This window comes from Daphnia pulex, chromosome 2, assembly GCF_021134715.1.
Source record: "Daphnia pulex isolate KAP4 chromosome 2, ASM2113471v1".
Lineage (NCBI taxonomy): Eukaryota > Metazoa > Arthropoda > Branchiopoda > Diplostraca > Daphniidae > Daphnia > Daphnia pulex.
Window position 1 is genome coordinate 3,489,019 of NC_060018.1, and position 21,605 is coordinate 3,510,623.

A 21,605-nucleotide genomic window follows, 5' to 3' on the forward strand; every position below is an offset into this window, starting at 1 on the left:
TAGTCGGTTTTTGTCTCTAATTTCTATTGGGAATTTGCAATGCCTTCAGTCTGAAAAGCACGATCGGCACGATGGAGATCTTAGGTATCACATAAAAGCAAAAGAAGTTATGAATCAACATAGCAAATATAAAGTTGATAAAAAAGGAAACGGAATGCACGTTTTAATCTTGTATTGAACAGATTTTCTTGGTTATAAACACATTTAACGGTAACTTAGCTAATCCACTTCAAGTGAATTCGTTTTTCTTTGTTTGACAGCAGTTTCAACGATTTGACACAATACAAAACGACGAAGCATTGTTTTCTTTCGAGTAATGCACTATTGCAGACTCACTTGCTGTTCAATTGCATCAATTTTGAGTGTACGAGCAATTGGAACAGCGGTCCTTCGTACAACAGCAGAGGCATAACAACCCGATTGGGAAAAGAAGAATTGACCACAAAATGCCACAAAAAGTACAATGACTCTTGGACAGCACACCAACCTGTTTGAAAGCAATATACAACGTATATTATAAACTATTCGTAAAATATTTGTAAAATCACATACTCGGCACGATGGACAACCCCCACCAACGAAAACGACAGATTTTGATGGTTGAGTGTTTACATTGATGATGGTGTGGCTGGGTGCATTCATTACTGGTGGAGTATGATGATGGCAATTATCTAAAGGTAAATACGATTGTTGAGCCTGCTGCTGGCCGCTCATGTTAAGAAAACCAGGTGGGGCTGACACACAAAAAATAAGCAATGAAGAATGCTATTTGGGTTGCCAATATAGTTCGAAGAAATACATACCCGAGGGTTTTTGAGTTTCGATAGCCATGCTTTCACAATGTCGACTGGACTGCCTTGCTTTTTATAATTCAAGCAAACTTCCGGCGAAAACAGGTAAGAATTTTTATGGGGATTAAATAGGACAGTGGGGTACGATTCTTAAAAGGAATGCAGCAGTTTTAACAAAGTAAATGGGCTTGAATATCTATTTTTAAAGGTTCTTTTGTGACTACGGGACAATCTCTTAAGGGCCAACAGAGCCAAGATACTAAAAAGCGAAATGAATATCAGTCCTTTTGTTTCCTTTTTCGTACGGCAGAAAAAAGGAGGGAGGGGATGAAAAGTTTCCCACCCCACGGTTCTCCCCCTTCGACGCAGTTTCCCTCTAACGACTGCTTTTGAGGTTGACCCGGGATGTCTACTATAATTTGAACAGGGGAAATGTTGTTAACGTTATTTTTTTTTAAAAAGGGACGTGTTTCGATTTTTAACAAAAGTGGGTTTTTCACAAAAAGTTGCTCAATTGACCCTGAATCTGACTCTAGTCTAGCAGCTCCCATTATAAAGTCCTGCAGCAGCTATGTTACTTTAAGAATAATTAAAAAGATCAAATGTTTTGGTTTTTTTCCTTGTGAAAATGTGAGGAAGGAATCAATTTTATTTCTTTTTTTGAAAAAACACATACTGTACAGCGCTTGTTTAAATATATAAATTGGTTAAAATTTTCTGTATACTAAATAGCATTAAACCACTACCAATTACTAACAATAATGCGATATAGTTTTAAAAAAATCTGATTAATTATCATATCGTTGGAATAGCTACACACAGCGGTTAGATAATCGTACACGTAAAAACATAGAAAGAAATTGGAACGAAAGGCTTTCAAATATTCACGAAATTACATGCATTTCGTGCTTTAAGTAAGAGTCAAATTTTCTTTTTTTTTTCAAGCAAGAGAAAATAGTGTGTAATACTTAATAGTTATTCCTTGTTTTTTTGGTCTTTCTTTCAAGGATAAATGAATCCCTTCATTTCAAGCTTCCAATCATCGACTTATCCTGCACTTGTTGCAAAACGTCAGCACATGCGGGTTCATAATTACTAGTCTGTGTATGAACAGTTGGTGCACCTCTTTTTAGTGCAACACAAAAGGCAAAGTAATCCGACTGGAAATAGTAAAATAGCCCACAATATTCCGCAGCACGTGATGTGGCTAGTGTGAATCGAACCCACCTATACAAACAAAAATCAATATTACAAACAAAACCTTTTTAAATTTTTCAATGTGTATCGACATACGTGACATTTCGGACATCCTCCTCCCACGACGATCACTGTTGAAAGTAAAAGTGAATTAAACTGAAGAGTTAAATGTAACAATATTTTTCAAAAGTACCTTGCGGTGGTGCGGCCTGTTGGTTCCCAACGTGAATAACAGTGGGAGCAGGGTCGGCCACTGGCAGTGCAGGGTAGCATTTCTGTTCTTCTTGCATTATAAATCCTGGGGGAGCTGTTGAAAATACAAATTTTCTTTTTAAAATTGCTTGTTTTTCCTTCCTCCAAACGCTACCATACGGAAATAAAAGTTAAATAGCCTACAACACCAATTTTATGGCTTCGTTTCGGTGAGTCAACTTTTTCGTCGTGCTTGGAGTCGCGCATGGAATAATGAAATACAAGACTGCATGAATAAATCATGAGCTTTATAACCAAGAGAACGAGTCCGGCCTAAGGAATTCGGTATTTTGTCCAAAGAAGGGTATCATCTCCAAGGCAACGTTTCATCATCCAGCTTTTCACAGCTGGATTAATTGGATTGCACCAACTCGCTAGTAAGCGGACGAGGATCATTTTAATCTGCAATATTTTTCTTATTAGAACGGCAAACAAATTGCACGAGCTAAAAGATGGAGGACGCGACGTTGCCTTTACAAGGGAACGCGTCCCTTGGATAGCCCTTTACCCCCTGCCTGACATACAACAGAAATGTGCTGGTGGCTAGAATGCTGGTTGCTTAATCGACTTAAAAGGAGAGCTTGTTGATTTCAAGAATCAAAGGAATTGAAAGACCTTGTTGCGCATTTCCAGTTGCCACCCAGTCGGTTGATGTTGACACGGATGGCATCTCGGATTTCTAGTCTCAACAAACGTCTGAAACATAATTCCACCGAGTCCTTCAAACCAAAATTCAGCATGAGTGCAAAGGCAAAATAAAAATCCAATTGAGAACGAGGTTGTCACACATAACATGACTTCACCCGGGACGGAAAGCTATTAAGCGCAACTTTCTTTTTTGTTTGAATATAGTGCTTTTTCGTTCCTGTCCTACATATCCTACACAAAACACAATACGCCCTGATGAAGTATAGCCAGACAGACAGTCATTTCCTTTCTAAATTTCAACCACAAAATCAAAGGAATTTCTTGCTTCGATTACTTACGTGCAGAAGGTGCGTACGGGGGAGGGTTTCCTTTTTCCATTTCTGGCAAGAACTAAATAATACTCGATATTCTGAATAAACTGGAAGAGAACTTGTTTTCTAACGCCCACTGCGCTGAACAACCAAATGAAACTATCGACTGGCTAGGAACAACTGGCTGAGAAATACGACTCCAGCGGGTCCAGCCCTCTCTCTGTTGTTTTTTGTTGTCGGTGGCGCCCCGGTTCGTAGAAAGGAGAAAACACTATTGCCAAACGTTGCTTGTGAAGCACCATTTTGCAGAAGGGTTTTTTTTTGCTTGTTTTCTTGTTTTCTTTTGAAATACCAATGGTGAGTCATCACAGTTAACCCAACGGAACCGGGTTGCGGTTCAATCTCGTTCTCGATGCCTTAATAGTCACCGCATTTCCCAAATCTTTTCAAATTCTGACGTCCATGACGAAAATCGTGACTTTTTAAAAATAGCCTGAACATGACGTCATTAGATTTCACGTTTTTCATAACGTAATGAAATCACGTTGCTAAAACGTCAAAACCGAGAAAGGCATCTGACGTTAATGAGAATTCCGTCATAAAAGTGATTAGTTCAATAATAGTTGGGATTTCAGAATTCCGATTACTGATAGAAAGGACGAACTCTTCGTTAAACAGTCGTAGTTGCATCATTACGGCTTTCTTTTGATGTTTGCAAACAGCAATACGCTAGAAAATGACGCAAGTACGTATACAACTCACATCCTGCAAACTTTTTAAGGGGCGTGTTTTTATCTTCGCGATTGCAGAACGTCAATAAACGGATTCTCTGGACGGAACCGGAAAAGCAACACTTAACGAATTTTCATCCAGAATAGTTGCTAGCTCAACATATAAATCTAATTTTAAAAGAATGGGCTGCTTGCTGCGTTTCCTACTAGCGCTTCAAACATTATATTTAAAAATAAAGCTAAGACAATCATTAAATTTTACATACTTGACAATCCGCGTTGAGAGATCAATGACGATATTTGTTAGACATTAGAGCATTGAATTGATTAGTAGGGAGGAGTTTCAATGGGATGGTTTTCCCCAGAGCATAATAATACCACGGCTATCTCCTGAAGCTAAAAGAGCTCCGTTGTAGTTGGCTGCCACTGATAGCACGGCAGAAGCTGTAAATTCCAATTAAACAGGGATAAAACACCAGTCTTTTAAAAATAGATGTTTACTAAAGGGATTTTACCGTGTGCGGGAATGCGACGAGTTGTAGTTGACGTAGCATCAACATGCAAAAAATAGATGCACCCATCCTCACCACCAGACACTGTTTAGAAACATAACAGTTTCCCATAAATTAAATGGAAAACATTTCAGCATGTACGAGTTATTACCTAGATTTGGGCACCACGCTCCTGGCTGAGATGACACTGGACAAAACTCTGATCGAATTTTAGACTGATGGTGTGCTAACGGGCATCTTCGTTTCAGGCGAAGTCCTCCTTGTTCATCGACAATCCTGTTGAGGAAGGAGACGTAACGCAATTATAATTCACATCCCGCAATAAGTCGAAAGTAAACAGACTTGTATAAAAATAGAGCATTAGCAGCGCAACTGACTAGCAGGCTAGGATCACGTCCACCTCGACCAGCCCATGCCGTGAAAGAAATAGAGGTGACCAATGGTCCTTGAGAACGCACTGAAGGTTGAATTTCAAGACGACGTCCTTTAGTCAGTCGCCCCGTTGCTGAATCCACAAGAAACGAATTTATGTAACCCTTAATAATAGCAACATTAAAGTAACTTTTAAAAAAAATTAAGTAGCTACAATTAATTACCCGATCGTCACCAGCCCATATTAATCTACCCAACCCATCACAAGTGAGGCAAGTAACTGGTGCTCCGATTTGACTGCTACCATTAAGCGGGAAGATGCCTGTTGAAATGTTGAGTATTTGAACCATACCACGTTTGTTCCCGGCCTGTTTCAAACCAAAAAATAATTTTAATCAAATATATTTAGTGTGCAATGCAATAGATTGTGATATGCTTACTACGACTAGATTGTTGTTGGAAGGTAAAAACGCACAGCAATTGATGGATGACTTGGTCGGATCACGAAATATTCGCAAACATTTCCCGGTTTGTGCATCCCACAATCGAAGTGATGCGTCCAAGGAGCAACTCAAAAGCCACTCATTTCTGTCCGACCAATGTACATCTGAAAGACAAAATCACATACTAGCTACAATATTCAGCATCATTTAAACCATGAAAACTTTGATAAAAAATTACCTGTCACTGCTGCTGCATGACCAGATAGGATGTGTAAGACTCTGCATATGGGTGAAACTTCACAAATAGACAAGGTTCCATCAAAAGAAGCACATGCAAGAAGGGATGCTTCATCTTTTGCAAATGTAAGATTTGAAATAGCTTCTTTATGCTAGAAAAAATAACCAGAATTCAGGAGAAATTAAAATATAAACAAACTGCATTCATATAATCCCATGTACATACATGATCCAACATTTGCTGAATTGTCATGTATCGGTCATCTTGAGAATTGTGGTTTTTGTTCTCAGACAAGGATACATTCATCCCACGTAGACTAACAGAGCGACTACGAGAGCACAGAATTTCCTTTGGTACCCCATATCTTTCATACAAGATTGTAGAGCGTAGCTGCAAGTAAGAACGTCTGAAACTCTCCTCACTGCTTGATACTTTGGTAGATTTTTCTTGCAGCAAAAGAGCTCGTCGACGTAAATAAAGAGTTTCTGTAACATAGTCATTATTTTAGAAAATATCCGATAAAAGCAATAGATTCTACAGTACATACTCAAGCAAGGATTGTTGGGAGTTCGTAAATGATTGCAGAGTGCGTCTGATGCAAGAATATTCTGCCACACATTCGCCATGTGACGCACAGGTTATGGGATTTCTTTTATGAATATATAATGAGTATGTAGGTGTACGCTACCTAAGTTTTTTTTTATTTGAAAGGAGAGAAACGTGATGAGCTGATCAGCTCATGATAACGAAGGTCGAACCGTCGAAGAGCACACTGAGCAAACCAATTAATGAAAGTTTCGTCTGCTGTTGGTCTGCTTGCCGCTCTGGCGATTCAAATAAGAAATTGTCAAATTGATAAAATTAATTTTCGGCTTTTTCGCAACTGAAGAATTAGTCCAATGAATATGATAAAGGATTTTTGCCACCAATAATTTATTTTATTTTTTAAAAGTGCATTTGAAAAGAGCATTTCAAATATATATGAACTCAGTTTATTATAATCCCAATTACTAAAAATGCTACATTTGAACAAAGTATAGATTTTTCACCCTGAAAGAATAGAAAACCCTTATTTAAATTCTAAAAATAAAAAAATGTTCGACATGCGCCATACGATCATGTTAATTACATATTGCAAGCAAATGTAGTTTGTCCAAAAGTGTAACATCCAGCAACATTTTCCTTCAAAACTAAAGGTTAGATTTTAACAAGGGCTTCAAATATTTGTGGAAGGATTCGTGGACATTCGATTGGTTCAGAGGACTTTTGGCAGCTTCATCAAAGAGTCCTAGAAACAAAGTTTACTTTGTGAGAAAAACTTAGTTGAATTCCAAATTTACAAAGCATACTTTGGTACACATTTCCATCCCAACATCCAAGCGGTGAATTGAGAACCTCATCCCGTAAATCAAAGCTATCGACGAGGTTAACGGCCTGGGGTCGGATTGCAGCAAGCAATTCCACGTACCTGCAATCAATAAATCGTATAAATAAATTAGCTGGGAGAAATGGGAACACATAAATAACGGGGCGTACTTGGAATTTAGCAGTAACAAGTCTTGCTTTGTTAAGTTGGAGCACTATAAAATACAAAATAAATATTAGATAACCAGACTTTCTCCCTCTATTAAGTATCAACAATAATTCTATTCTGCGTTCATTGAGAATTGTAGATCATCTTACCAAGAAAAAATCACCGCTTCGTTCTAGAAGCCAGTAAATTATAAAAAGTTCGCAAAGCTGAGAAAGGACAGTGCGCACCGGTGTCGACAACTTTCCCTCCTTTAGGGAATCGACAAAGCTTTCAACAACAAATAAACGGGCATGAGCTTGGGCAGCCTTGATTAGGTAGACGGCAGCATGATTCCAAGCATCGTGGGGCGCTTCGCCTTTACGACCGCTTTTATCCAACTCGGCTATTGCCACGTCAACCAACCTAGAAAAAACAAATATATGTAATTAAATAACAAAGTACCCTAGACACCCATTGAACAATTATACCCAACGGCGGCGCGCCGATACAACTTAACAATTCCTTCGAGAGTTGTATCGACGGTTTTAGGTCCCTTTTCTTCGCCAATAAGATATTTCACGCTCAATCCTCCCGATTGTTCTTTGCGAGTCTTGACTAAATATCTACAGATATCGTAATCATCGATTAGAATAAAATACACAATAGTCCTTAACTGAAGTGAATCGAACCTTGCAACTTGCAGCCACAAAACCGTATTTTCTCCTTCGTATGTTTCGGCTGCCGTCACCTGCCCGTAAATGCGAGGGAAGTTGCTACATGACCTATAAATAGCAATAAAAAATACGCAAGTTCTAAGAAATTTGAAGTAATTCAAGTTAATTTAATGACATACATGTAACCGTGGCCCCCGCACGATTGTCGACATACTTCAACAAAATTGGCAGCTTCACTGGAACAGAGCGCTTTCAAAGCGCACGACAACCCATGGAGCTGTTAAATAAATAATTACGATAAAGGAAAAGTGCTATAGAAGTATTTCATAAAGAGTATATACGTCTGGTAGTAGCTCTAAATCTCCTTGTTCTATATTGTTATTGGCAGTATTGTATAAATTCCATAGATGGTCGGCTGCTAATTGGAATGCAAAAGTAGCTGCCAATGGTGGCAATAATTTATTTTGTTGAGCCTGGTAGTCCATGACCTGAGGCTCGCGATCCCTAAATTCTTTAGAAATGAGTAAACATCTCTTAAAAGATAAACTGTAAAAACTAACCCGGGTTTGAGCTCTGACTGACGGCGAACGCAACTATACCGTGTTGCAATAGTGACGGCTTTTCTCAAATTCGTGGTCACATCCTGACAAAGGTCATGTACTCAGGATTAGTAATTTCGTTTGAAAATCTAGCTCGTTAGCGGATTTTTTTTACTTGGCAAACAACGACGCGCACGAATACCATAGTAGCGTAGCTTAATTTACTATTGGTAGGTTTTACATATGTTCCATCTTCCAGCACTTGGGAGTGTTTCATTAAAAGATGGTCACGAGGAATTCGGAATTTTTCAAAGCCAAGATATCCGTTGTCATTTGTATTCATTCCTAGCTTCGGTCCAATTTCTCCAATCAAAATGCCTGTTAACAAAAGTATTGCATAATGTATGTAACTTGATATGCACACTGGATGTAACCACATATTTACTATACCAGGCAGGGGTTCGTGAGTTTCTTCGTCCCTCAGCTGCACCATGAAAGGATGAGTGCCTTCACATTTTCCTTTTGTGTAAAGTTGCGCCATTACGACAGCGTAATTTGCTGTTTTACCCACTGTAATTTTAATTGATTACAATTTTGAAATACATGACTAAATGAATAATAAGAGACTATAATCTTACATGACCCAGGCCACCTAAGAAAAAAGAAATAATTAAATTGTGATTTCTAAAAAAAAGTATAATTCACAAACACCATTTATAAGCAGTTAGTGATGGGGATTCCAATATAAATTCTTGCGTTTTTGGGTCATAAGTTGCTCGTGTTTCAAGTCCGCGAAGAAATGTTCCATGCCCAAGTTCAGTCTTGGTCGTGAAATTAAAACTGTTATGAATTGACAGATAAATAGAAGTGTGACAGTTCATTAAATTACCTGGGCATATGTTCCAATCATGTTAAGATTGTATGCTTTTTCAAGCCACTTGGCTTGCTGATCTATTGTTCCTTGGCCCATCAAAGCTGGGATGAACATAACATAATGCAGTGCTAAGGGGTTTCCTTCTTTCAAAACAGCAGATCCAAGTCCAGCTCCCATTAAGGCCCTAGAATGAAACAAGTACCCTAATTAGAACCTTAAATATAAAGGTTAAAAGATCCTCAAGTGCACAACAAAAACAAAAGATGAGAATGTTTTTCTTCTGATTGGCAATTTAAATAGTCACCTCAAAGTTGGAACTTGACCAGCTGGTGAATCTGCCAGTTTATGCATTAGCAGACATGCCTTGCGTAGTTCTTCAGCATATTTATCTGCATGGCTCAGGTACTCCATTGGAACAGCATCTTTTAACTGCTCGTCAGACAGAATGTAGTTTTCTAAAAAAAAAAAGGAAATATTGCTTACTGCTATCAAGACAGCGATAATTTTTGATTTTACCAAGTTCCTTCCTTTCGATGGTTTTTTCTTTTCCTCCATCAAGAAGATGAGTGATTTCTTCTTTGTTGAAAGGGCAGTTTTGTCGTTCCTTTTTCAAATCCGGATTTTCGTAAATTTCTTTACTCATTTTACTGTAGAAATAGGACATTTAAATAGATACACGTACGCCAATAAGAAAAAATTACAGCACTTACATAACAAAGATACTATTGGGCGTTTATCGAGATAACAGCTGAATCAACCCCAATAAGAGTAAATACAGAATACGACGTCCTATTAGCTTCACGTTTCCAATATGTACTGTCAAAACTCCGTTTAGAATGTTGAACTACTTGTTGGCTTTTTTCATTATCACATTACGTATTTTCCTAGCTTAAAGCAGTCGACATATGTCAGATTATAGAAGGCATTGCCAGTACATCCAAATAAAAAGAGTCAAATACGAAAGTCCATGGGTTTTTGTTATTTTTTATTAATCTCCAAAGACGGTGACTGGGCAGTTTGTTATTATCTTTTTATAGCGTATCTATTCAATTATTTAATGTATTTTTAACACATAAAGCCCTGTGAATGTGAAAAATTAAGAAAAAAATTGCGCTTTGGTGCGGATCGGAGAAAATTCCACAGTAAATTGACGGGACCAAGTTCATTGCCTTATTACTTATATTATTAGGACATAATGCTGTTGACGCTATTTTCGAAGCAAAACCCTGCAAGTTTATTATTATCAACAAAATGAGGTGGATACTTTTTATTGTAAATCGAAACAGTTTAGCAAGTTCTTGATTATATTTCCCATTTTATTTCTTTGTGTTGTTATATACTTTCTTACAGTGGATATTTCATGGGATGGTTGTATAGATTTAGCCAGTGCGTTTTAAAATGGATGGCTCATCATTTCTCGGAACTTGGTTCGCCAGTATTGCGCATCACCGCCATTGTTGAATGCCGTACGTGTGTCGAAATATTGCTTGTCGGTTGACTATTACTTGACAATTCAAGCAATAAGCCTTCAAGTTTCACGTGAATATAGCGTATGCTCCGTTCTCAGCACGCGATCAAATCATAGGAATCCGGCAATGTGACGCAATTGCTTTCTGTGTTTTGCTACATTTCAGTCTTGTCACCATGGCAACCAATTTGATTCACGAATAACGACCCACGTGAATCCAATCTCTTCCCTGCATTGCTTTCTGTCACGCCCCACATCGAAGATTGCTTCAGCAGGTTATTTACAAATTTTTCGACAGAAATGTCCCTTATAATTGCATCCTGCTCTTTCTGAATTGATTAAAAAAAGTTATGGCGTTTTTATATGAGAACACTGGAACGATGAAAATGGCTCTTTCCGTACATTTATATAATAGCATGATCCGGTTTTGAAACAAGACGTAATATGGTAATAAGTTGGCAATGACCCATGTTTAGAATTGGAAAACGCCATTGAAATATTCCAGCGTTAGCTTATTTCTGCCAAATTAATTTAAATGCTAAAGAAGCAGAATTGTATGCGCCCCCGAAAACGCTTTTGCTGGATCAAAAATTCAAATAAGCGTTCAATAACATGAGCGGGTTATTGTTTTCTTTTGTTGGAAGAATGTTGACTATTCTTTCAGACAGGGTAAATGTTGTTAGCTATGCTGAGTCTTATAGATCCATAGGAAGAACAAGCAAAGGCCAAGTGTATTGCTCGAGTTACTCTTTCGGTCGACTACAGCGAATCATAGCAATTGAAGGAGATGCCTCGATGATTATTCTATACAGAGCAGCCAAGGACTTGAATAATAAAACAGCTGTCGGCAGTCAAGAGGGAGGCAATCTGATTTGAAAATTTTAAAAGAAAAAGAAAAGCCAGCCGTGTATTATCTCCTCCATATTTCAAAAAGACAGTAGTGTATAATAGGCCATCCTATTTATATTCCTCTTGTCCTATATTTTTGCTCTTTTTCGACTCTCTTCGAATTCCATCAAGCCGTTCAATCATGGCGTGGTGCACAAATGTATCATCCGTGCCATGTTTGAGACAAAAAATGTTGTTCGTCGTTTGACAAAGTTTGTTTGATCGAATCGCGAATATTATTATTGGCTGGAGGTGGTGGCCAGATTTCGAAAGCATAAAAAAAAGCGGAAGTGTGTGTTGTCGAGTCGTAAAGGGGCAAAGTCGTGGGCGAGCGAGCCTATACAGCTGGAAACATTCCTCTCAGCAGTAGCTAGAGTTGTACATATTCCAACTATTCGCGCACACTGTTAAAAAAGAAAAAAAAATGTTATATATACTTTGCGCGCATGCGTTGGGCGCGCGCGGATAGCGAGTCGATTCGAAACGGCCGGAGAGATTGTGTGGAAATTCTAGCTGCAAAAGTTTCTTCTATCCGGCGCTCTGCTGCTGCAGTGTGTAGTAGCCCTCGTGAATGTGTGTGTGTGTAACATAGACAAATACACGGCCATGTTGGCGCAGATGCCTTGTCTCTCTGCTGCTGTATAGTACGCGCGGGCGTGCAGCTATAGCGGGCCGTTCACGCAGACGCAAAGCCCTCTCATTGTTACCTCCTTTTTTCCCCTATATATGTGAGAGGGGTTCGCAGCTCCCGACGATTCTGCCCATCTTCTTTCATCGTTTGTTTCACCTCCTTGGACGCTTCATTCGGACAAAGTTCTAGGACCTGTGAAGAGACGAGAGACCAGCCGGTGGTGTGTACTGTCGCTACTGCTGGCCACTCCAATCAAAGTGAATTGCATTCGTGACTGTGTATTTGCTGGTGCTGTTGTTTGGACTAGTCGAAAAAGAAGATGCGATTCCGCCAAATGTGTCCGGACGGATGAGCAGCCAAACAACACAGCAGCAGTCCACCGTCGTCTGAATCGAAACTGTAAAAAGACGTGGTCGTCGTGTCCTACACAGTCTGCACTGTGTACTACACGCAGCAGGAGCAACCCAGTCTCAGCAGCAGCCGCCGAGGAGAATATCGCCCGCTGAGATTTTCGTTGGCCTTCCGCCATTTGAAGAGCTAGAAAATAGCTTACCGATTACGCCATCGTTTCTTCTTCTCGTCGTCGTCGTCGCAAGGTATTTATTCTAAAAAGCCCTGCTGCTTATTACCTTATACGTTTTTGTGTTTTCGTGAAAAATTCCACCGTTTTCGTGTGTGATCGACTTGGTACTAGTTTGTCTTTGTGGTGGTGTCATGGCGAACTTCATTTGCTATATCTTCTCTGTGTATACATTATTCCCCTATGGGCTGTATAGAGCATCATTTGACGATCTTTGGGAATCGGTTGTATCTTGTGTGTTTTTCTATTTGACTTTTTCCCGAGTTATTTTTTTTCTGTTTTCCCTTTGCGTCTCTTCGAGCTTTATTCCCACACTTCCTTAGTTCCTTCCCGTTTTACCACTTTTCCTTTTCCTCTTCCTTCCTTCATTCTTCTCCTTTCTTCTTCCTTTTCGTTTCCGTTTCTCGGCCTTCCTACGCGCGCTCCCTCGCATGTGTTAGTATATTACTACTTGGATTATTATTACATGGCCGGCCCCCCTGTTATTATTCGCTTTATTTCTTCTCAGACTCTCTCTCTCTCCTCTACTGTTGTGGTATGTCTATGCTTAGTGTTGATGTTGCGGTATAGCCTTCACGATTTTTATACTATTCCTCCACATCTATTAAGCGTCAAGCACACACATATGATTCCACCAGCCGCCCTCGCAGCACATTAACGAGATTTCGTATCAGCGTTTCTTTCATTCGCACTGTAGACTACTACACACCACCATGTGATATTATAGACACACACACATACACAGAGGAGTTTATAGAGACGCCCGTGTGTAAATTGTCATTTGCAGTCCGCATGCCTATCCCGAAAGAGCTCCGCCGGTGACTTGATATTGAAAACATTTCAGTTTTCACGCCGTGTTGATACACTTTTTATTCGTTCTTCGGACCGCACGTCATTTGTGCTGCTGTGATACCATACATCTAATATCCCATTTGTCGGTTTTCTTATGATTTGCCGCAGTTAATGAACGCACTTTGAACTGATCCCATTTCCTACACATCCCACACACGTAGACACACACACACCGGGCGCCATCTTCTTATCGTTCTGCTCCCTCTTCATGGCACAAATCGAAAGTAAGTTCTACTACTACTATCTATACGATGATGATGCAAAACCTTGAAACGTTAAATCGATCGCCAGTCTCACTACTGTACTGTATTCATATCTTTAATGGATATTTGCTGCGCGGTTGCGCCCTGTCGTGTCTTTTCAAATGCAAAAGTCCCTACCCACCTTGAATCGCTGACTGCTTATTGGTATAAATCGTTCCCAGTTGCGGAAGCTTCTTTTTCAGCTTTTTTCTATTCGTACACACACAACAGACGACGACGCTGATGTTTTATTGATTAAACTACCGTTTGAAACTGCCGAGTAGATCTTGAGAGACTTTTGTCAAACAGACATCCTATAACAATATGTATACCGAGTGTCAGTTGTCTGAGGTGTACCCATGTCAGGTTGATAAACGGATTCCTGATGGACGTAGTCACTCAAGTTGATGAGTGTATATAACCCCATGTCGGAATACCTCGCTGCTTGACCTAACTGATGGCAATGTTTACCTTGGTATAACATAAGCAGCTGCTGCTACTATTCAAGATAGAAAAAGAGCTGGAATGAATTGGAAATTCTTTGACTGTTTTGATTTAACCCCGGCGTCGATTTGCATATCATAAATGTGTATTTGAATCTTTGATGCCAATTGATAGACATTTGATTTATTGGGCTTATTCAAATCAATATAACTATGTGTATCAACTATCAATAGTTTTATTCATTGACGAAAATCATTGGCGCGTCAAATTTCTTTTGCCCCTTTTGTTGTTGTTGTTGTTTTGTGGTTTGATTTTTCTTTCGTTTGTTTGTTTGTTTGTCGATCGTTTGTCCAACGGCAGAGACCATCAACAGCCGGAATGATCCTGTAGATCCGTCTATCCATAATTCCCGAAGAGCACGTCCGTTCCATCACCTTTCCAGTGATAGTGTAAGTTGTGTGTGATTTCCTCAAATCCTTTTTTTCTCTTTTTTCTTCTTTCTTTTGGTTGGCGACAGGTTCTGTTGATACGTGGAGATATTTCATTAGGAAATCGTTGATACGACAAGCCTCTTTCTATACTATTACACTCTCGACTGCGGCCATCTGCGCCTACTATCTTGTGTTTACGTTCGACCATTTTCACGGTTGACTGTTGTCGTGCTGCTGCTGAGCTTCTCCACCGTCGTTTGGCTGCTTGCTGCGCTCAGTGCGCCCAGCGTCTGTATAGTAGCTAGTAGTATAGTTTAGTAACTTGTAGTGGCGCGCGCCACTGAGCTGCTCTCCCGAAATAGTCTTCTCTTCCTTCTTGTCCTTGGTCTCGGCTGTCGCCTTTTTATCCACTCTCCGCTTGACTACGCCTTCTTCCCCACGCGTTAGTCCTTTTTAGTTTGTAGCCAAGCTTATTGACTTTTGACTCGCGGTCCAACTTCTCTCAACAACAACATGCATCCAAGCCACATCCAACGGCGGCAGCAGCCCAGCCCAGCAGTGATGAATCATTCATTTCTTTTGTTCTGCTGGTAGAGAGACAGCAGCAGTCAAATTAGTTTTTCACCTTATTTTGAATGATTTATTATAGGAAGCTTTACGCGCTAATATCAGATGACCGCATTCTTTTCTAATGTAATATTATTATTATCATCTAAAGTTGAGCGAAATACGAGAGTCTCCAGTCTCAGCAATGGCCAGCAGCAGCACAGAAGACTGGGCTGGATCGGCTATGGAGGACGAAGAGTTGCTGATGGGGGAATACGCGACCAGCTCGCCCGGAATTGAAGTGGGTGATCAGGTGGACGAGCCGAGCCGAGCGTCCAGCAGCAATGAAGACAATCACCGCAACAGTTGTACGAACGATCAGAAGAAGCGCTCCAGTCATCAAGCCGACCTCGTTTCCAGCCAGAGTACCAGCAGCGAAGGCGAATTTTACGTGTGTCGTCACAAGAAAATGAACAAAATGAAGTTGCTGGTGAGGAGTCACGCCTTAAGAGAAGCAGCTTCCCCGCCTCCCGATTCGCCTTCTTCTTCACCTCTATTTAACGCAACAACCAATAGCTCATCATCACAACCTGTTCCCGACGAACAGCAGCACAATCAACAGCAACAACAACAACAGGCTTCTTTGGTCATCACGGTCGTAGAGAGTCACGACGAAACCTCATCACCGCATCACCAAGAAGTGGCTCAAGTGACTAATCGACTCCGTCCTCGAGTTCAGGTGAGAATTTCATTTTTGAAATTAATCATTTAATACCGTACGATGACATAAAATAACCGTCGTATTTGACACAGGTGGAGAGTTCTCAGTGCAGCGTAGATAGTTCGAGTTCGTTCGTCTCGTTTTCTTTGTCGCGGGATTCGAGCACGGATTTAGCCAACGGCAGCGAAGCTTACTTGGCGGCCGGCTCGCATTTGTACACAGACAACACGGGAGTTGACCTGCACCACTTCATCATCGAGACGTTGCACCGCAATTACAAAGACCGGATGACGTTGTTGCGCATCGAACAGGACATGATCGCCCTAGTTAGAGATACCAAACGTACCTGTCACCGCTTTCCGGCCATGTCCTCCTATCACCGAATGCTCGTCCACCGAGTCGCCGCTTACTTTGGCATGGAACACAATGTCGACCAATCCGGTAGTCTTGAGTCAATCTATTTTCTTTTTTTCTTATTCAAAATAAGAAAATTTGGGTTCGGTTGGGTTGACAGGTAACTGCGTGGTGGTGAGTAAATCACGTCATACGCGGTTGCCGGAGGTCGCATTCAAAGAGTATGTTCGTGACGATGTCGTCCTGCCGGAGGAGCCCAACAGGAAATTGAATCCCAAAAGAGAAACGGTCTCGTTCGAGGAACCCGACCGTCACAGCAGCAACGGCAGCAACAGCGGCGGCGGCGGCAACAAGTTCACCCGTTCAACGGAAATCCGAAGTCGGAGCCTGGAAGAGCGTGACTGCGTGCTGGGCATGGACAGCAAAGCAAAGAACCGTGCCTTCCAACCTCAAGTGACGCTGGTTCCAAAAGGAGTCTGCTGTCCAGCAGTTGAAGGAGCCACTACTACGGGAGCCAGGAGGAAGGAAAATCTGTCCTCGGAATCCACCGTCTCCGCTTACGCCACTCCGACGACTTCACGCACAAACAGCGAAGACATCCAGACTCTTCGATGGCCAAAACGGATGACGCAAGGAACACTTCGCACTAACATGCGCATTCCCAAGGTAATATTTCTTCTGTAATATTAATTTTTAAAAAATTAATGCAATTGTTTGATTTCGTCGACAGGTGGAGTCGTTCGATAGTCGCGACTTACTCGGCGGCTACGGCAACACTTTACGTCCGACCGTGGCCAAGTCGTACAGTTTTGGTGGGTACACGGCCACTTGCACATCGCACGAGGCCAATGCGGCTGTCATGAGAGGAGGTGATCAAGTCAACGGAGCCCCGGGTGTCTATCAACAGCAACACAACGTCATCAACACCCAACATCATGGCGGACAAAATTATGGCACACGATTTTTATCCAAACAAGTACGTTCAAGTGAGGTCGGTTACATTGAAACTGTTTAAGTCGATTATACATTATTGAATTTTTAATTTTTAAAAATAAAAATCAGGATTCAAATTCAAGTTCGATCAGTATCTCTCGATCCAGTCCTACCAGTTCCGGGTACAAATCTCAACATTCTGCCGCTCCATCTCCTACTCCGGTGCCCAGCAACAGCCGGGCGGTGCCATTACGGACGCCAGCCGCAACGTGCAACAGCAGCAGCAGCAGCAATATTGAATCGCAAAATGCTGGCGGCTATAATCAGGAATGGAATCGCGCTAATGCAACAGTCGGCGGAGCTACGGCCACTACTCCCGAAATCGTAACTCCGCCGACTAATAATGCAACTCTGCTTTGGGCAGTCACTAGTTTAGACGATGTGCCAGCCGGTTCTATTCTCATCAATCCGCAAACTGGTCAACCTTTCTACAATTCGGACGGATCGGCCTACAGATACGATCCCCATTTACCTCTACCCTTTCAAGTAAGCTAATTCGATTAAAACTATAATGGCAATAACAGGCAGTTCAATCATATTTCAATTCAGGTTGAAACCAACGTCAATTCCAACAGTGATGCAATGGGAGAAATTGAACAGGCAGACAACTCGTACGAATCTTACGACAGACCGGAAGTAGTAGTCAAAGCGGAAGACAACGAAGGATCGTCAATGTCGTCCGTTCCCGTGTATCCGGCTTGGGCGCAACAGTGTTACGAAAGCCCAATTTCACCCACTTTAGCAACTACTTACGTTAACCAACCGCAGGCTTATTTCGGTCCGGAATTTGCTTCATTTCATCCGGCAAACGGAGTCTCAGCGGCTTCAAATTCTCAACCAAACGGCTACTTTGTTCAGGGCCCCACAGTCAATTCTTCAGCTCCGTTCGACGATCAAATGAAAGGCAATTGCGTTGCAGTTCCGGTTGCTCACGGCCATGGATACGTTCTCTATCAAGCCTGTTTGGGTCCTTCCGGCGACAACGGAGCCTCCATCGACGCCAATGATTTGTACTCTGCCATGAAGAATCTTAGTCTTAGGCCAATCGGCGGAATTCCGCCAATGTCGTATCCTTTAGCCGAAAATCTGACTCATCAGGTGGAAATGGCTTCAACAAATGGGCAATTTCTCGCTACAGTTCCTATCCGGCCGGCTAACATACCCAACGGGAAAATGCAAGCCCCTTGTAACAATTTGCCACCACGTTCCGGTTCGACGCCGCCGACCGTTGTTACAAGTGCACCCACAGCGTCGCTGACGTCCAACGCTTATCTGGCATCCATGCGAGCTGTAAGATTTCAAATTTTGTAAGATTTGACTACAAGGACTGAAACATTTTTTTGGTTTATTCGTTACAGCAAAGTAATAGTCAAATGATGCAACATCACCAGCAAATGCAGCAGCCTTACAACGGGACTGCCAATGTGGCTGTTACTCCTTACCCATCCATGGTTTATCCGTTGGTGAATACAACTGCGCACTCTCAAGGCAACCGACAACATTACTTCCCTTCCAGCCTCGTTCATCATCAATTTAACAACGCCGCGCATGTAAGTTTCAGACATTGACGGTTATATGTATTGTGTTGGGTTTTGCTGTAGGCGCTAGACATGTCTAAACGTCAATATTGTTGGCTCTATTGATTGACAGCAGTATGTTTCATCTCCTTGGTCGTTGGTGACGACTACTGCTGGGACGAATCGAGGCACCCCGGAGAGGGAAACTAATAACACAGTCAGCCTGGAAATGCCATCCAATCGAATGGTGGCAGCTCCACACTCTCCTAATCGTGTCTCCTGTTTGTACGGACCTTCACTTCCATCGCCATTTCTCACAGCAGGTTGATTGCATTTTCATTATCAAAGGGGATTAATTTAGCCTGTGATCAACAACATATCCTACAATGGTCTTTATCAGGGGAATGCGGAGCAATTCGCCAGTCGTCAACCGTACTCCACCGCCAGTTTTCACTTCCGACTCCAGCGCCACCAGCAATGTACACGTTGAGACCTCGCATCCAACAACAACAACAGACGTCATTTTCCGGCTCGTCTTTACCACGTCCTGCGACATCTATTCAGAATCAGCAGCCTGGCGTGCTGGGCTTTAATTCCTCGCGACATGTCAGGACCAGACGTCAAGTTTTCCGGCCTCACGCTGCCCCTGCCGGTTTCACGACTGATCCTTCCTCTGTGATGCAGAGTCATTCGTCCTCTCCTGTTCAGCAGTTTCCGTCTCCCACGAGCTAAATTCTTTCAAAAACAAACAAACAAAACAAACACGAACTATCTGATAATAACTAGCTATAAATTTAGGGAGACCTCTATTGAATTTATACTCAAGTCAAATTTCCCGCGCTAGGAGTTTCCTTGACAAAACAAAATTTTTAGGCAAATCAAGTGATGACCAATAAGTTTCAAACGCTACAATTATATAATGATAGTTATCTCGGAGATCCTCTATACCATCGCGGCATCGCGTTAACTTCTCATTTTCTGTCAAACAATCACCACTCTTTTCAAATTAAGCGTTAATTGGTTTTTAAAAGTTAACAATTTTCAAAGGCCCTATTGAAATGGCAATTAACAAAAAAGCAATCGTTTGGGAGTGCTAGTAAATTATAAGTAAAAATCAGTTTACTACTTAACAAAATCTCTAACGAAAAAGTTGTTTTCTCATCATTTCCTGCGTAGCGTACGTGGTTAAAAATCTCAACGCGGCAACCCTTGAAATGTTTGTGTTCATAAAGCCTGGGGGAGTGTCAATTACAGCCATCCACAAGTGATTTTCTTATTTCACAAGTTACGTCATTTTACTTTCCTCTAAATTGTGAAAAATCTCTCTAACTTTACTCAACCGAAGAAATCTATTTAAATGCAAGTATGGAAATTCTCTGACCCAACTATCTGACACTGTCACTTCCAGTAATGTAGTCTAGTGCTCACAAAAATTTAGGAAAGCCATTTAGAATCTCTCTCTACACCGAAATACTCGGTTCACAACCTCTGAATTGCTCTGAACCGTTGTGGCGTTGTTGTGGCGATCGATAGTTATTATTTATTACAGTGTTTCATTCCCTGCTTGAATACCACAAACCTATACTATACTTGACATCAATTCACACGTTTCTTTTCACATTTTTATCTTTCATTTGCCACATTATTATGAAGGTATCGTGCTTTTCAACTCTTTGGAAGTGTTATTTCTCTTTCAATTATCTCTAGCTAGTCTATCTAATCTGTTGGCTCCTCAGTCACTGATATTTTTGGACAAATTCATTGGATATTGTCATGCATATGTTGTATTTCCTTTTTATTTGTTTAGAGTTTTCTCATAACTATCGTTAAAGGAACACTGTTAAGAGTACATTAAAAATCAACACCTGTATCGTGATTGGACCTATATAAAAATGTGGGCACGCATTCCTTGGAAATTGCAGCTTCAACCTTTTTGTTAAATCAGTATCATAGACAATTACTGCTTACTAGTAACTATTTCTTTCACTCTGAGGAAAACAGGAATTTCCTGCTGCAACATTTTGTTTTTTGTAAGATTACTTCCATTCCAAATGAATATGATGTTACTAAAAGTCTAAAACTAAATATGTCCTTTCTTGAGTGATGCACATATTAGACCCCCAGGAGAAGATGCACACATCAATCAGAGCCATAAAACACTATTATAAAATAATAGATATCACCTTTTTTTTTTTTTAATTGAAGATCTTTTATTATTAATTCATATTTTATTATTTTTAATCTGTTTTCGTGTCGGGGGCTTTTTGCAGCTGAGATTGCATGGGCGGATTTAAGTCGTAACCATTTTTGGTATTCATTTTGATATTGGTTTTTGTAGACCCACCCCCAGCAACGACAACCTGCAAAAGGAAAGGCACGTTAAACTTGTCAAAAAGAGGTTGGGTGAGAACGGGATGTGTTACTGTTACATAACCATTTTCATTTTTATATTGGTTGTTGTAGACCCATCCCCAGAAACTTCAACCTGCAAAAGGAAAAGGCAGTCCACCTGTCCTTCACATTCGAAGGTCACGGAGATCATTGCATAAAACGTGTCATGCAGTGGTGTAGAGGTTGGGTGAGAACGGGACGTGTTACAAAACCATTTGGTATTCATTTTGATTTTGGTTTTTGTAGACCCATCCCCAGCCACGTCAACCTAAAGAAGGAAAGTTTGCATTTCCTTCACTTTCGAAGGTCACGGAGATCATTTTACGTAAAACGTATCATGCAGGTGTAGAGGTTGGGTGAGAACAGAGAAAAGAGTGGGTGAGAAAAGAACGAGAAAAGTTTTGCATCATTATCAAAAAGGTAAAATAGCCGCAGGCCTAAGAGGTGAGGGG

At 41.0% G+C, this 21,605-nt stretch overlaps 3 protein-coding genes and 1 long non-coding RNA gene across 11 annotated transcripts; 2 read left to right on the plus strand and 2 right to left on the minus strand.

Moving 5' to 3' along the window:
• Positions 1–157: 157 nt before the first annotated feature.
• LOC124188428 (WD repeat-containing protein 13-like) lies at positions 158–6,299 on the minus strand. Of its 2 annotated transcripts, none has more exons than XM_046581065.1 (14): positions 6,043–6,299; positions 5,721–5,980; positions 5,496–5,646; positions 5,255–5,421; positions 5,039–5,182; positions 4,785–4,978; positions 4,594–4,718; positions 4,446–4,526; positions 4,197–4,374; positions 2,182–2,295; positions 2,085–2,119; positions 804–2,018; positions 553–671; positions 158–487 (listed from the first exon to the last, which is right to left on the minus strand). In XM_046581065.1, exons 1-9 carry the CDS (start codon positions 6,119–6,121, stop codon positions 4,274–4,276), a joined length of 1,302 nt encoding a protein of 433 aa, XP_046437021.1. In that variant the 5' UTR covers positions 6,122–6,299; the 3' UTR covers positions 158–487; positions 553–671; positions 804–2,018; positions 2,085–2,119; positions 2,182–2,295; positions 4,197–4,273. The 2 variants fall into 2 exon arrangements, with proteins under 2 accessions (XP_046437021.1, XP_046437020.1); XM_046581064.1 differs by having other exon boundaries at positions 553–734.
• On the plus strand, positions 2,799–3,336 carry LOC124188433. Its single transcript, XR_006872354.1, has 2 exons — positions 2,799–3,018; positions 3,093–3,336. It is a non-coding gene; the product is annotated as an uncharacterized LOC124188433 (long non-coding RNA).
• A 172-nt stretch (positions 6,300–6,471) lies between the features above and the next one.
• LOC124188423 (probable peroxisomal acyl-coenzyme A oxidase 1) lies at positions 6,472–9,996 on the minus strand. Of its 2 annotated transcripts, none has more exons than XM_046581057.1 (17): positions 9,806–9,996; positions 9,612–9,742; positions 9,400–9,550; positions 9,111–9,279; positions 8,933–9,042; positions 8,860–8,873; positions 8,672–8,791; positions 8,397–8,599; positions 8,243–8,325; positions 8,024–8,186; positions 7,862–7,959; positions 7,698–7,790; positions 7,497–7,631; positions 7,179–7,431; positions 7,032–7,075; positions 6,845–6,963; positions 6,472–6,783 (listed from the first exon to the last, which is right to left on the minus strand). In XM_046581057.1, the coding sequence occupies exons 2-17, from the start codon at positions 9,736–9,738 to the stop codon at positions 6,686–6,688; spliced, it is 1,980 nt and encodes a 659-aa protein (XP_046437013.1). In that variant the 5' UTR covers positions 9,739–9,742; positions 9,806–9,996; the 3' UTR covers positions 6,472–6,685. The 2 variants fall into 2 exon arrangements, with proteins under 2 accessions (XP_046437013.1, XP_046437012.1); XM_046581056.1 differs by having other exon boundaries at positions 9,802–9,996.
• Positions 9,997–11,795: 1,799 nt separating this feature from the next.
• On the plus strand, positions 11,796–20,667 carry LOC124188422 (R3H domain-containing protein 2-like). 6 transcript variants are annotated; one of them, XM_046581049.1, is made up of 12 exons: positions 11,796–12,678; positions 13,623–13,738; positions 14,561–14,649; positions 15,350–15,916; positions 15,991–16,339; positions 16,413–16,918; positions 16,983–17,243; positions 17,315–17,731; positions 17,795–18,535; positions 18,604–18,795; positions 18,896–19,085; positions 19,163–20,667. In XM_046581049.1, exons 2-12 carry the CDS (start codon positions 13,723–13,725, stop codon positions 19,492–19,494), a joined length of 3,660 nt encoding a protein of 1,219 aa, XP_046437005.1. In that variant the 5' UTR covers positions 11,796–12,678; positions 13,623–13,722; the 3' UTR covers positions 19,495–20,667. The 6 variants fall into 6 exon arrangements, with proteins under 6 accessions (XP_046437005.1, XP_046437007.1, XP_046437008.1 ...); XM_046581051.1 differs by having other exon boundaries at positions 16,983–17,228; XM_046581052.1 differs by having other exon boundaries at positions 11,797–12,678; positions 16,983–17,228; positions 18,899–19,085.
• Positions 20,668–21,605: the final 938 nt, after the last annotated feature.

Bases quoted from the DNA above. Each gene is read 5' to 3' on its own strand.
- LOC124188422 (XM_046581049.1), top strand. The intron at 15,917-15,990 runs GTGAGAATTTCA...TATTTGACACAG, and splicing joins GACTCCGTCCTCGAGTTCAG to GTGGAGAGTTCTCAGTGCAG. The intron at 18,536-18,603 runs GTAAGATTTCAA...TATTCGTTACAG, and splicing joins ATCTGGCATCCATGCGAGCT to CAAAGTAATAGTCAAATGAT.
- LOC124188423 (XM_046581057.1), bottom strand. From the start codon at position 9,738: ATGAGTAAAGAAATTTACGAAAATCCGGATTTGAAAAAGGAACGACAA. The intron at 8,600-8,671 runs GTATAGTAAATA...TTTTGTTAACAG, and splicing joins AACTCACGAACCCCTGCCTG to GCATTTTGATTGGAGAAATT. The intron at 8,326-8,396 runs GTAAAAAAAATC...GACCTTTGTCAG, and splicing joins TGCGCGTCGTTGTTTGCCAA to GATGTGACCACGAATTTGAG.
- LOC124188428 (XM_046581065.1), bottom strand. From the start codon at position 6,121: ATGGCGAATGTGTGGCAGAATATTCTTGCATCAGACGCACTCTGCAAT. The intron at 5,647-5,720 runs GTATGTACATGG...TATTTTTTCTAG, and splicing joins TTCAGCAAATGTTGGATCAT to CATAAAGAAGCTATTTCAAA. The intron at 5,422-5,495 runs GTAATTTTTTAT...TTTGTCTTTCAG, and splicing joins TCATGCAGCAGCAGTGACAG to ATGTACATTGGTCGGACAGA.